The sequence below is a fragment of the Crocodylus siamensis genome, chromosome 3 (genome assembly GCF_052110815.1).
Source record: "Crocodylus siamensis isolate JL-2025a chromosome 3, ASM5211081v1, whole genome shotgun sequence".
Taxonomy (NCBI): Eukaryota; Metazoa; Chordata; order Crocodylia; family Crocodylidae; genus Crocodylus; species Crocodylus siamensis.
Window position 1 is genome coordinate 152847612 of NC_143397.1, and position 13657 is coordinate 152861268.

At 41.9% G+C, this 13657-nt stretch overlaps 1 protein-coding gene across 9 annotated transcripts in view; it reads left to right on the forward strand.

The window, feature by feature from the left end:
• Positions 1-13657, forward strand: part of ZNF516 (zinc finger protein 516) — a 210666-nt gene that overhangs the window by 153777 nt on the left and 43232 nt on the right. For 5 of the 9 annotated variants that reach the window (XM_090039563.1, XM_090039561.1, XM_090039564.1 and 2 more), the window contains one exon: positions 600-793. The exons of 3 other annotated variants lie outside the window; for them this stretch is intronic. In XM_090039563.1, the coding sequence (XP_089895689.1) occupies positions 600-659 (60 nt within the window). In that variant the 3' untranslated portion in view covers positions 660-793. Of the gene's footprint in view, positions 1-599; positions 3508-13657 lie in introns of those variants that run through there. One more of the 9 variants, XM_090039566.1, reaches the window with a different exon arrangement.

Consider the following 13657-nt stretch of genomic DNA (forward strand, 5'->3'; position numbering starts at 1 on the left):
CATGCACACACACACACACACCGCTGCCTCAGAGGCACATATGTGCATCTGCTTGACAGACAGACAGATACACACGCGCGCGCACATGCACACACCCCTGCCTGGGTGCATACACATGTATTCCTGCTGCACACGCACACACCCTGCCTGAGAGTTTGGCATGTTTTTTCTCTCTGCTTCTTTGGACTCCAAGTACAACATTTGTTTAAAGTATTATTTTGTTATAAATCCCTTTTGTTACTGTAAAATTCTGCTTTTTTGAAGGCCTTCCTCCTTCTTCCAGCCATTCTTAACCTTTTCTTAAGTGCTCTTTCAGTCACTATTATTTGCTATTCTAGTATGTCAAACAGCTTATAGGAGCCTGACATGCTGTGCTCTAGCTGGAGATTATTAAAAAATAACTCTTCATGATGTATTAGGTCAAAATTAATGTGCATAATGCTAATAAAATGTAGCTAAAGCCAGGAGGAATTTAGGGTTCCTTGCTTGTTCTGAATAGAAGCAGCGAGATAAGTGTTAATAGAAGATTACCCCCAGAAAACAAGAGGGAAAGAATCAGCTTTTCTGTTTTTGTCTGTTTTTTTTTTTTTTTCTTGTAGGGGAGAGACCATTCCAATGCAGATATTGTCCATACAGTGCCTCTCAGAAAGGGAACCTAAAGACACACGTACAGTGTGTGCACCGGGTACCCTTTGACAACAGCCAGTACCCCGATCGGCGGTTCCGACAACCTCAGAACACTGATGCGAACCCTATGGAAGAACAGCTGGAAAACTTCTCTGCAAGCCATCAAGTCTCTGGAGCCACCGTGCTAGAATGAAAACAGTGCTCTGTGCTCTGCTGGAAGGGGGATGCCTCTGCACTGTTAATCATTTTAAAATAAATGAAGATGCTACACAAGATATATATAAATTGACGTACTAATCAGTCCCATGGTTCCTTATTTCCTTTATAATAAACAGTGGAGTTGGCAAGCACTGTGGCAGCGCAAGGCATCTATATTAATCAAGATAAGTTTGAGACACTGGAAAAATTAAACTTTATGTGATTTGGACAGCGTGAAGAAGTTAAGCACTGTAACAAAAACCTCCCTGATGCTCACAATGACTATTTGCAACATTTGAAAAACAGCAGTGGATTTGGGGGCTGGAGAAGTATTAATTAATGAAACTGCCACTGGCTGTCATGCTGAAAAGCAAATTGAAAAAAAAAAAGGAAAGGCGATGGGGAAAAAGAGGTGGCATTCGGTGCTATGGAAAGATATGCTTGATGAAGGACTAAAGAGAAGACCATCATTCTGCAATGGTTTGTTTCATTACAGTTTGGGGACCACTTGCATTTCTAGTGCTCTTGTTCTTGACTGCGCACCATTAATAGTATGTGAATATGGAAATTGAAACACTTCCACAGAAACGCTTATATTCTGCTTTGGAAAAGAAAAGCTAGTTGAACACTAAAAAAAAAAACAAAAAAACCCAGGCTTTTGTGTTTTACTCTCAGGACCTTTTTTGTAACAGGGCTATTTTCTTCAACCTGATCACAAAGGAAGTCTTCACATTTTTAACAATTGTTAAGCTGTTTAAAGCCTCTGATCTGTATGTTTAGGAGTCGCTGAACAAGTTGGGACAGACCTAGCCTCTCATGGAACTTTATGCTCCTGTATTTTTGTTCAGCAAGCCAGTTACCCTTCCTTTCTGGGCCTGGTGACATTTTGAAAAGATGAATAACTTCTTTTGTGGTGGCAGGTTAATGTTCATATGTGTCATGTCTTGTACGTGGTGATCACTGGTGGTGTTAGGAAAAAAAAAAGCTTTATATACCTCTTCTACAGTAACTCTTTTAAATGCAAGTTTTCGAGGTGGGGGTTGTGGCACATAACAGGTTGTTAAACCATGCAGTGTAAGCAATTAAAAATGTATTCCACAGATATAAATATTTTCTTTTCTTATTGCTGTGACACTATGTGTGATGGTAATATTTCTGAGAGTTTCAGATTTTGCACATATAATTTTATGCATTATCAAAAGTTACTGCTGCCTTGAAAGAAAATGTTCTGTGAAATTTTTTGCAAAAGCTTTACTAGGTTTTTTTTTTAATTGTAACATTTTGTAAAGGCAGGAAACGGATTAAAAAACTAGCATGCTAAATATATTTTTCAAAAAAGCAATAATTTTACATGTACAGAAATGATGTTAACCTTTAATACTGGTGAGAGCAACAGTTTACTTAATACAATAATGGTATAGTTCTGGTTTTTTTTAGCAATGGGCTTCTGACAAATTTGTGGGTATTTTTTAGAAAAAAAAACAAAGCGTGATTTTTCTGTTCTAACAATTTGGGGGGTTGTCTTTTTTTTTTTTTTTTTAAACCTAGTCAGTAATTGGTTCTGAATATTACTTGTTACTTATTAAATAACTTAACAGTTTTTGTTATGTTGCAACACTTGCAGCAATGCAAATGTAATTGTCTTATGTAATTGTGGTTTTTTTACTAATTCTTTTCCTCATACTCTTACACCAGATGTATACCAGAATTCTCTGTAGTCCTGGTGTAGTTAGGAATGTCTGTGCAAATACTTATAAGTGACTGTAATTGATTGTTTTGTGAAGTTGTTTTGAGGGAAGTCACATAGACACATTCCACTGTACACCAAAAGAAAAAAAAATCAAATATTTTGCTGTGTTGGTTAACGATTGATTATGATTTGGGTTTGCACTAGCATTGACTTTTTTTTCTTTCTCCGAGTCAATATTTTTGTTGGATGAAAGTAACAGTGACAGTTCAGGAATGCACAAAAGCTAGTTACTTAATAGTTGCTTAGTTTATTTGTTTGTGTTTTAGTTATTAAAAACTCTTCTGTACCCAAAATGGCACAAAAGCGTAGTGTACATTTGTAACTCTTTATTTTATTTTATTTATTTATTTTTTGCAGGCTGATACAGAAAATCCTAGTTAATATGTAGAACCAAAACCTTTCTGGAAAGTTTCTTCCAGAATATCTCGCAGCGGAGAGGATAGTGCTGTCACTGCCATTACCAGGGTACTAATCAGCAGTTTACAATCATAATTTAGTGACATGAAGAACAACAGTTGGAGAAATCAGTTAAAATAATTATATGCTGTATATAGCACAGAAATGAGATTTTCACTTAATTAAACAAGAAATGGGAGTGGGTGGGGAAAACCAATCTTAAAGCCTAGATGTTTTTAGATATGAATCTTCATCCTTCTTTTTTCTTCTTTCTCATCATGTAGTATTGATTTGTTATTTCACTTAGACTATAGTATTTAAAATGATTTGTGTTTCTTATTTATTTAGTCAATGAGCTTTGATCAGCATTTTGAACAGTATGATAATATTTTTAGCGTGACACAGACACTCCTGTAAGCCATTTTATGACTGTTACAGGGACTTTCTACTACCTCTACCAATCTGTTTCCTCTCCTTAACAGGTTTTTACAGTGTTGCAGTCTAATGTAACATAGACAATAAAGGGTTTGATTATCCATACTGCAGATTCTCAGTGTATCTGCCATCCTTCTCTTCCTTCTCTCCTTTCTTTCTTTCTTTCTTTCTTTCTTTCTTTCTTTCTTTCTTTCTTTCTTTCTTTCTTCCTCTCCCCTCTCCCCCCTGCCTTCTCTTTATTTTTTGTTACAGCTAAAGAGCAAATGCAAAAAGACCTTCTTTGGCCAGAATATTTTCTCTATAATGACGATTTTACATTGACCAAAATTAAGAGTCAAAATAACTTCTTTTTTTATAGGCACACTTAGATTCTACTAGGTAATCTACTAGTATAATGTCATTTTCCTGTTTGTATTCTTGGACGTATGTCAAAAAATGTGTGAATAAATTCTTGCATGCTAAAAATGGAAAGCAAATTAGGAGGCCAAAACAGATTTCAGTTTTGTATTTGGAACCACTTGAAGTACCTAGTGAAAAGCTTCAACACAGATTGCCGCCCCCACCCTGTGGAAGACGCTGCTTACATGAAAATAGCTAGTTAAAGGGAATTATCCTCTAGAAAGTATTTTCTTGTATTTGTGTGAAGAAATGTTGTTCTTCTCTTAACTAGCTGTCAGTTAAAATCTGTCTCTGGAGTGGTTTCCAGGCTTTGATAATGTGTATCTTTCCTGGTAGTCTGCATAAACCTGATGTCTTCTAGCAGGACTTTGCACTCTATGCAGTTCTTCAATATTTTGGAATGCACATATACATTTTTCACATGCAGTACTTTGGAATGTATTTTTTATTTTGGGCAAATTTGTGATTAAGGGGTTTCATAGTTTCTAGGGTCAGAAGGGACCTGAGTAGATCATCTAGTCCGACCCCCCACCATGGCAGGAAAGAGGTACTGGGGTCAAACAACCCCAGCAAGTGTTCATCTATTAGTTTTTCATGGGGTTCAGTATTAGTTTTTCATGGGGTTCATGCTTTCAGCTATAAAAATATCTATGCAGCTGTATGAAGTTATAAGAATACTTTGGCATATTAATTTTTCTTTGGTGATTCCCACATAAAAGCTGTGCTTCAGTTAGTCTGGTGAGACTCACTAGAATACATAGTCTGAAGCAAGAAAGCTGTTAGTGATTCTTTCTCTGCTGTGTTAAGCTATTGGATTGCAAGTAGCATTTCCCCCTCCCCTCACCAAAAAACAAACCAACCTAAAAGCAGACTGTGAAAAAGGAAGTGGTAGGTGGATAGGGTAAAATCTGCATGTTAATACAAACATGCAGTGTTTAAATTCGGGGGTGGGGGGTGGGGGGTGGAAATCCCATTTTTTTGTTCCCGGGCTTTTTACTGTCAAACAGACAAAAAGATAAGCATGGCTTTTCCAAATTGAGTATAAATATCAATCTGGACCTGAGATGCATGCATGGGGCTAGGAATGGAAGAATCAAAGATAATCCCCAGAGGATGATCCTGAGTAGTAAGGGGGATCTTGGTGATTAGTGCCAAGGAAGAGACTAATAGAATGGATTTGAGAGAGAAAGTAAGGAGTGTAGTTTTGGCCACACTAGATTTAATGTTATGGTAAGACTACCAAGAGATGTCCAAAGGATAGACCAAAATGCAGAATTAGGTAGGCATGAATTAGAAGTAGATGGGTAGATTTTGAGGAGAATCATAAGCAAAATTTAGGATGGAGATGATGTCCAGGAGAAAGTTATAGTAATCAAGCATGAAAAAAATAGAATAAGAAGGATGAGGATGAAAGAGATCATGAAATTTATTTAGAAGAGGTGTCTTCTAACTTCAAGGAAACACAATTTGGAAGCTTCAGGAAGCTTCAGATAATTTTAAAGTAGGCATGTCATCTTATTTTTCCAGAAAGGTCTCTCATTGCTTACATATTTATTATGTTGTGACAGAAAATGAGGCATACCTATGGGGCCCTCACTTGCTCAACAAACTTAAAACATATTGCTATGGGTCACTAGGGGAAGTTTGGTGTGTTCGTGGTAGCTGGATCGAAAGACCCCTCCAATTTCCCCAAAGTTTCTAAACTTATATTGCTTCTCTTCAAGTAACAAGTAGACTCTTGTGGTCCAGGGAAAAACTGGTGGATCACTGTAGAGGGGATAATATAGATAAGTAGATGTTGCACTGCGTTAATTCTTTGCAATTGCTGAAGGATGTATTCTGTTAATACCCTCCAGTATACGGTATCTTAAAGTTGTATCGTAGTGTGTTGGAAGCAACTACATGAATGCCCCAAGCCTTTAAGAGAATACATAAAATAGTAAAATGGCTTAAGAAGCTTATTATTATTTCCTTGAAATCCTTTCTACCATTAATGTATATTATGGTAGCTGGAGGAGCAGCAGGGAAGGTTTTATGTTTGTGCTTTTGGGGAGGTGTGTCTATCATCCATATTAACCACAAAGGGGAGATACTCTTGAAAGAGTTCAGAAAATGTGAGATACCCATTTACCTGTTTTACAAGTCAAGGTCATGAGACGTTAACATTTCATTAAATCATCAGCCCCCTCATTTTGCCATGGAAGTTCTGCAAGGGAAGAAAGATGGATCTAGGCTGAGGAAAAGCATCTTTTAGTCTTCTAAATACTCCATTCTTTTTTTTATGGGGTAAGAGGAAATGGGACATGGTCCTTCAGTTCACTCTACACCCACAGTGCAACAGCAATCCCTGAAAGCAGAAATCTGGTTTACCTGGGAATGGCTTCAAGCAGGTACCGATCCCTGGAATTGTGATAAACTATGGCAATCCTTCATGGTCTTCTGAAAAGCAGCAATCTGTAATCTTGGGTGTAATGCATGTGCTTGGCGGTGGGGAGGGAGTTGGGGGGGAGACTTTAATTAAAGCAACTCTGAGAGCCGCTTTAATAAAGTGCCTGGAATGTCTTGTGTATCAGTGTCCCTGCATTAAAATAAGGCAGCTTTAATTAAAGCTTGTCGAATGAGCTTTAGTTAAAGTGGCCCTACTGAAGTTTTTCAGCACAGGGATGCTGATGCACAAGATGCTGGAATCTGTGTAATTACCATGCTCCAGCAGACTCAATTAATTGTAATTACAGCTCATCAGAGTAGCCTCGGTGCTCATGTATAGGCACCTTTAGTGTCTTAAAATGAACAAATAAACCCCGTTGACTTATGGTTGACCATACAGCAAAAAGCTACATGTGGATTTCTAAATGTAATCGTTTTATCCACAGTGTGCAAAGTAAGAATTAGAAAACAAATCAAAGCAAAACAGTGTGATGAGGATGATTTCGTATTTATTACTCACTGTAGTTATGAGCTCTAAATTCAGTTTACAGAGTTGGGGGGAAAGACCAACAGTACCTCCTGTGGTACGGCCTTTTTTTTGAGTTATCAAGACATTGAGACAAAGAACCACCACAGTTTCCTCCTACTTCTTTTCTTCACCATAAGAAAAGTTTGACCTTCCACCTTCCCTCCCTAACATTGTCCACACACCCTGGATTCTGGTAAGGGAGCAGATATAAGGATTCGAATACCTAGGGCCCCTGGCAGAGGTTACACTTGAGATAGAATTAACTGGTGAATTGTGTCTTAAATTGTTGCCTGGCTACACATTCAGGCAATTAGGGCATCACCAAATGTAAAACCAACCAGAAAATGATTCCACAAAATATGCGTATTAATTGTGTGACTGGTTTCCATTGCACCTTAAATCGATTATATGACAGTATTTCCTGCCATGCAGCCTGATGCTGACTGATGCATGACAGAGTTTGCTTGGCAACTCCCCCAAACAGACCAGAGTCTCCAGCCAGCTCCAATGTGGTCATCGGATTGGGTCCCACAATCAGCTGATTGTCAGTTCCAGCCCTGAGACTACACCACAATTTCAAACTGCCTCAGTCTTAGCCTCAGGACCACAACAAACAACCAGCTGATTTTTTAGTTCCAGCTCCAGGACTGCACCAGGGTCTTCAGTAGGCTCAAACTGACAATCAATTTGGTTTTGTCAATTCCAGCCCTGAGACCACACCAGTTCACCAGGCACTTGGCTTTCAGCTTGATCCTGGTCTTCTCTTGCACTGGCAAGCAGTAATGGTGCGATTGGTATCTGAGCATTGGTTGTATATGTATAAGAGGTAGCTTTCGTAATTAGTCAACATCAACCCAGCTCCTTATTTATTGCTACCATCAGTTGAACAGTGAGGGTAATAAAACCACCATGTGCAGGAGATAGTTGTGCATACTTTAAGGAAGCAATACAAAGGCATTTTCTATGCAAGTACCAGTGCCATGAACTAGGCAACAGGCTACACTTTCCTATAAGGGGGCAGGTTAGATGCTTCTCCTCCAGTGGATGCCGTTTATCTAGGTGTACTACCTCCTAGCTGGGCACTGAGGTCTTTTTCCTCTTGGCTTGCTAGTTCTGTAGTCTACCTGGCTGCTCCTTCAGCTACAGAGAAATGGTTAGACTGTCAAGTAGGCATACTCTTCAGCCATATCATAGAATCAATGAGTCAGAAGGGATCTAGACAGATCATTGAGTCCGACACCCTGCCATGGGCAGGAAGGAGCACTGGGGGTGGCAGAGGTGCCTATCCAGTCTCCTCTTGAAGATTTCCAGGGAAGGTGAGAGCACCACCTCTTCGGGAAGGCTATTCCAGGCTCTGGCCGCCCTTACAGTGAAGTAGTTCTTCCTAATATCTAACCTAAACCTATCCTACCTCAGCTTGTGGCCATTGTTCCTAGTAACTCCAAGGGGGGCCCTGGTTAACAGACTTTCCCTGAGTCCCTGCTGCTGGCCCCTGATAAGGCTGTAGGTAGCTACAAGATCCCCCCCTCAGTCTTCTCTTATGGAGACTGAAGAGATTCAGGTACCTCAGCCTCTTCTCATAGGGCTGGCCACGGAGGCCCCCAACCATATGAGTGGCCCTCCTCTGGACCCTCTCCAGGTTCTCCACATCACTCTTGAGGTGCAGTGCCCAGAACTGGACACAGTACTCCAGCTGTGGCCTGACCAACGCTGCACAGGGGGGGAGCAAGACCTCTCTGGACCTGTTAGTGATACCCCTGTTGATGCATTGCAGGGTGCGGTTGGCTCTGCCTATTGCTTCGTCGCATTGGCGACTCATATTTCTCCTAGAGTCAGTCCTGACTCCAAGATCTCTCTCTGCCTCTGTGCTGCTGAGAGGATCAGCCCCTAACCTATAACCATAATGCATAATGTAAGATTTGTCTATACATGAGCAGAGAGTGGTAGTTAGCCATGTTAGTCTGAAATCAGACAGAAGGCAGTCTCAAGGCAGGCATGATCAAGCTGGCAACCGAAATAAAGGACAACAAAAAGTCCTCCCATAGGTACATAGGAAGGAAGAAAAAAATCAAGCTCCACCTTGGGACCGCTACTAAACCTTGGGTGGGGGAGCAGCCCACCATTGGTCCCTATGAAAAGGCAGAGCTCCTAAATACTTACTTCACATTGGTGTTCCTGAAATCAGATGGGAGCTGTTCACTTGTCCAGAGGCCCAGGACATATAAGGAAGACAGCACTCCACATGAAATCAGTCCCAAGCAGGTGAGCATACTCTTAGAACATTTGGACGTATTCAAGTCTGCTGGGCCACGTTACCTGCATCCAAGATCCTGAAAGAACTGGCTGAGTTCATAGCAAGGCCTCTGGCAAAGCTGTTCAAAGAGTTTGGAACTCAGGAGTAGTCCCAAATGACTGGAAGAGGGCTAATATGGTACCCGTTTTTAAGAAAAAGAAGAGGGATGACCCTGCAAACTACAGACTGGTCAGTCTGACTTCGGTCTTGGGAAAAATCTTCAAAAAAATTGTCAAGAAGGCCATCAACCACAAGCTCATAACTAGCGGGCTATTAAGAAGCAACCAGCACAGCTTTGTCAAGGGTAGGTCATGCCTAACAAACCTGATGTCCTTTTATGACCAGGTAACTAACCAGCTGGACAAGGGACATGAGACTGACATCATTTACTTAGATTTAAGCAGGCCTTTGATACGATCTCCCATGAGATCCTTTCAGTTAAGCTGGAGGGTACTGGCCTAGACCAGTCTGCAGTGAACTGGGTTGGCAATTGGCTCGGGGGTTGATCCCAGGCAGTTGTAATCTATGGGATGGCCTCATCCTGCAGGGCTGTCTCCAGTGGTGTCCCTCAGGGATTGGTGCTTGGGCCCATGCTCTTTAACATCTTTATCAATGACTTGGATGATGGGGTGGGAAACACAGTGATCAAGTTTGTAGATGACACCAAGCTGTGGGGAAATGCGGACACATCTGAGGAGAGGGTAAGGGTCCAGGATGACCTCAACAGACTGGTCCTATGGGCTGAACGCAGTCAGATGAGGTTCAGTAGGAACAATTGCCGGGTTCTTCATCTGTGTAGGAAGAACCTTCACCACTATACGATAGGTGGTGGTCCACTGGCTGGCGCTGCATCTGAAAGGCACCTGAGGGCGACAGTGGACCAGAAGTTGAATATGAGCCAACAGTGTGAGGAAGTCAACAGCAGGGCAAACAGAACTCTGGCGTGTATCAGCCGATATGTTGCAAACAGATCTAGAGAGGTGCTCCTCTCCCTCTATTTGGCATTGGTGAGGCCACACCTGGAATACTGTGTGCAGTTCTGGGCACCACACTTCAGGAAGGATGTGGATAAGCTCAAAAGGGTACAGAGAAGGGCCACCCATATGATTAGGGGCCTGGAGGATAGGCCCTATAAGGAGAGACTCCGGGAACTGGGTTCATTCAGTCTGAGCAAGAGAAGACTGAGATGTGACTTGACAGCCACCTAGAAACAAGGGTGAATACCAAAATCTATGGGAGCAACTCTTCAGGAAGGCAACCACAGGGAGGGTAAGGACCAATGGGCACAAGCTAATTGAGGCAAAATTTAGGCTGGACATAAGTAAAAACTTATTTTCCATAAGGGTATCTAGAATCTGGAACATGCTGCCAGCAGGGGTGGTGCAGTCACTTTCCTTGGAGGTGTTCAAGAGGAGGCTGGGCAAGCACCTTTTTGAGCTGGTTTGAGCCCAATAAGCTCCTGCCCATGACAGGGGACTGGACTTGATGATCTTTCAAGTCCCTTCCAGTCCTTTGATTCTATGTGATGTAGGTTATATTATATATGCTGATTTAGTTAGTCTATAAGGTGCAAATCTACCCTGCCTTCTAAGTTTATCATCACTGCTGGTAGTCTGTGAGCACCATTAACTTTAGACACTGTCTCAGCAGTTCTCTACCTTAGGAGAGATGGAGAGGTTTGCCAGATCTACCTTGCACAAGGGCATGCTTGCAGCGTTACATAGGGCAGAGGTCCCTCTGGTAACAACTGAAGCCACGGACCCTGAGATGGCTGGCCCTTACCAAGGCACACAACTCATTGTGAGAAAAGGCTGATGTGGAATTAGGCCAAAGCTTAGAGAGGAACAGGTGTACTATTTAAGCAGCTCCCTCTTCTTGACTTGTTGGTCAGAGCAGCAATAGGGATAAATCCAAACAGGTGCAAGGGAAATTCCAGTGAATTCACCATTTGTTGCAACTGATGATAATTTGATGGATGATTTTATGGATCTGTTCCTTTGCTCAGTGTTGTAGGTGCTGTTGGACAAAGCAGTTTACTAGTTGCAATGTTCAGGGTAGTAAGAAGGACAGGCAGTGAGCAAGTGTCAGAAAATGACACAGGTTTTTCACTTATTACTATTAATACTGATGATTTACTTCATAGTGCACTGTTTATGGGCTGCTCCATTTCTTTCACTGTCTCAAAAAATGTTAGTGCCTTCATAGAATGAGATGCCTAAGGAATTCTATGCACAAGGTAGGCATTTGCTTTTAATTTTGAATGCCCCAACAACACAAGATATGAGGAATGAGAAGTGACCAAGAACTAGGAAGAAAGTCATTCTTTGATGATGCTGACTTCTTAACGATGCAATTAAAATCTTTGTCAGTTGAATTCATTCCTCATGAATGAGATGTGCGGACTGCCACTGTTAATTCAACAGCAAGTTTAAAGAGATGCACGCAAGCAAAGGGAGTCACTACTGAGCTGTGAGAATTTTATTCTTGCAGTGGTATTTTTGTGTAAGCATTGTAGAAAACTAATTTTTTATGATTGTTGTTAGGTACGTTTTTGAACGAATAAAAGTAAATTCATACGACTGAAAAACAGCCCTGTGAATATTGTAACCAGGAATTTACTGCACTGGTCAGGAAGACTAGTAATTTGAATTTATGAGAAATGACCTGATGTCATGGAAGTAAGCATCCTTATAATAACCATTGCTGTTAGGCTTTAAATTGGCCTAACGTTACTGGTTTGGAAGTCAGATAAACTATCAGAGAATGTCTCCTAAACATTTACAATCTGGGGTAGGCACCTGGACAATGTGAATAATCTATTATTAGCTGCCTTGCCATTTAGTGGTCAGGCGTGTAATAGCAGCCTAGAGTCAACAGCACTGGATTAGCCATTTGGCCATTCTGGAACCCACTGTAATGAATATTGTTTTACAAAACTGATGTAAATCAGTCCAGTGCGAGTGTGTCATGTGCTCAGTCCCTTGTAAAACAAAACAGGAATCTACACTGTACTTCTCTTTAAAAATAGAATCTGTCCTGTGGATGAGAAAAGTTGCTGTATTGCTCAAGAAGCAGCTCATAGAACTAGTCTTCTCAAAGATGCATAGTTTCTTACCTTGCTCCAGAGAGATGGCAATGTACGACTAGCCCTTACTAGTGTCAGATTAGTACCTGTGCCTATACAATCTCTGCTGGCTGTTCTAGGTTAGTGATTCTCAACCAGGGTGCCTTGAGATCCTCACAAGGGTGCCATACAATATTAGCACTGTTAGGTGTGTAAATATATAAGATAAAATCAAGATTTCAAATAGGAATCCACAGTGTTAAAAAAATAATAATAATCTGGCCCATGAATGATGCATACCCTCTGGCTGGGGGGGCATGGCAGCGCTGGTGGTGGTGTGAGCATGGCAGCGGTAAGCGGGGAGCTCCTGCAGTTGCCGCCAAAGCCGGTGGGAGGGCAGGGTGTTGCAAGCACTGACCAGGGGTCAAAGACCACCCACAGTTGCTGCTGGCAGTGTCAACGGCAACCAGTGGCACTTGCTGACTGCCTGCAGTGTCAGTGGCGAGGGGTGGAGGGTGGCAAGCGACAACCGCTAGCAGTGTTGGCGGCACCTCTTCGTAGGAGGTGCACCAATGTGCTCAGGGGACATGACGCCAGTGATCTGACCTGTTGTGGTCTTTCTGAGTTCTTTAAAACGTAAGTGTTGTTCTATTATTTTGTAGTAAAAAAAATAAAAAATGAAAACTAAAATTAGCTTGCATTTTCTGTTGGGTGTTGAAAAACACTGCTGTAGACATTGCATATTGTATGTTCACTCTCGCATTCCCTTTTCATTTTCCTAGGAGAAAGGCAATGGGAATAGAGGGACTACTTATTTCACTGCATGGATTTGGTGTCTAGGGATGCCATATAGAACATGCGTATGGCAAATTAGATTGTTTTAGGGAATGCTGCTATGGAAACCTGCCTTTCCACCTTGCCCTTGTTCTGTGAATGTCAAATGCTGAAAAGATATCCTGTAGCTGCTTTATTTCCCATCTCCATTCTCATGTGTACTTAGTAATGTATGCACCCAGCACTGTCCTAAAGGCAGGTATGTGGAATTTGTTTGGCATTCGTCATGTGAAAAGTGGTAATTGGGTAGGGTATATTTTTGTTAGGACTGGGATTCATTAGGTTGCTGATTCCATTTGGAGGAGATTCGGTGCGATTTGGCAGCCAAATCTTTGAATCCAAATCAAATCAAATTGGGAGACCCATTAAAAGGTCCGAATTGAATCCGAAGCCTCCAAATCAACTTGAGGAGATTTGGATCGGCTGGGGAGAGGCAGGCACAGCTTGGCAGCTGCAGGTTCTCCCACGGCTCCTCCGGCTGTGCCAGCCTCTCCTCAGGTGGGGGGAGCTGCAGGAAAAGCTCCCATGGCTGCCCTGCCTGGCCCCATCCCCACCTGGCCCAACCTCCTGGCACTTCTAAAAACAAACAAATTCCACCCCCCCTCCCTGCACTCACCGGCTGCAGCAGCAGCAATCAGGGCCTCTGGGGGCTTGTGGCAGAGGCCCCCCCCCCCCCATGCAGCACAAGGTAGTAGGGATAGCCCC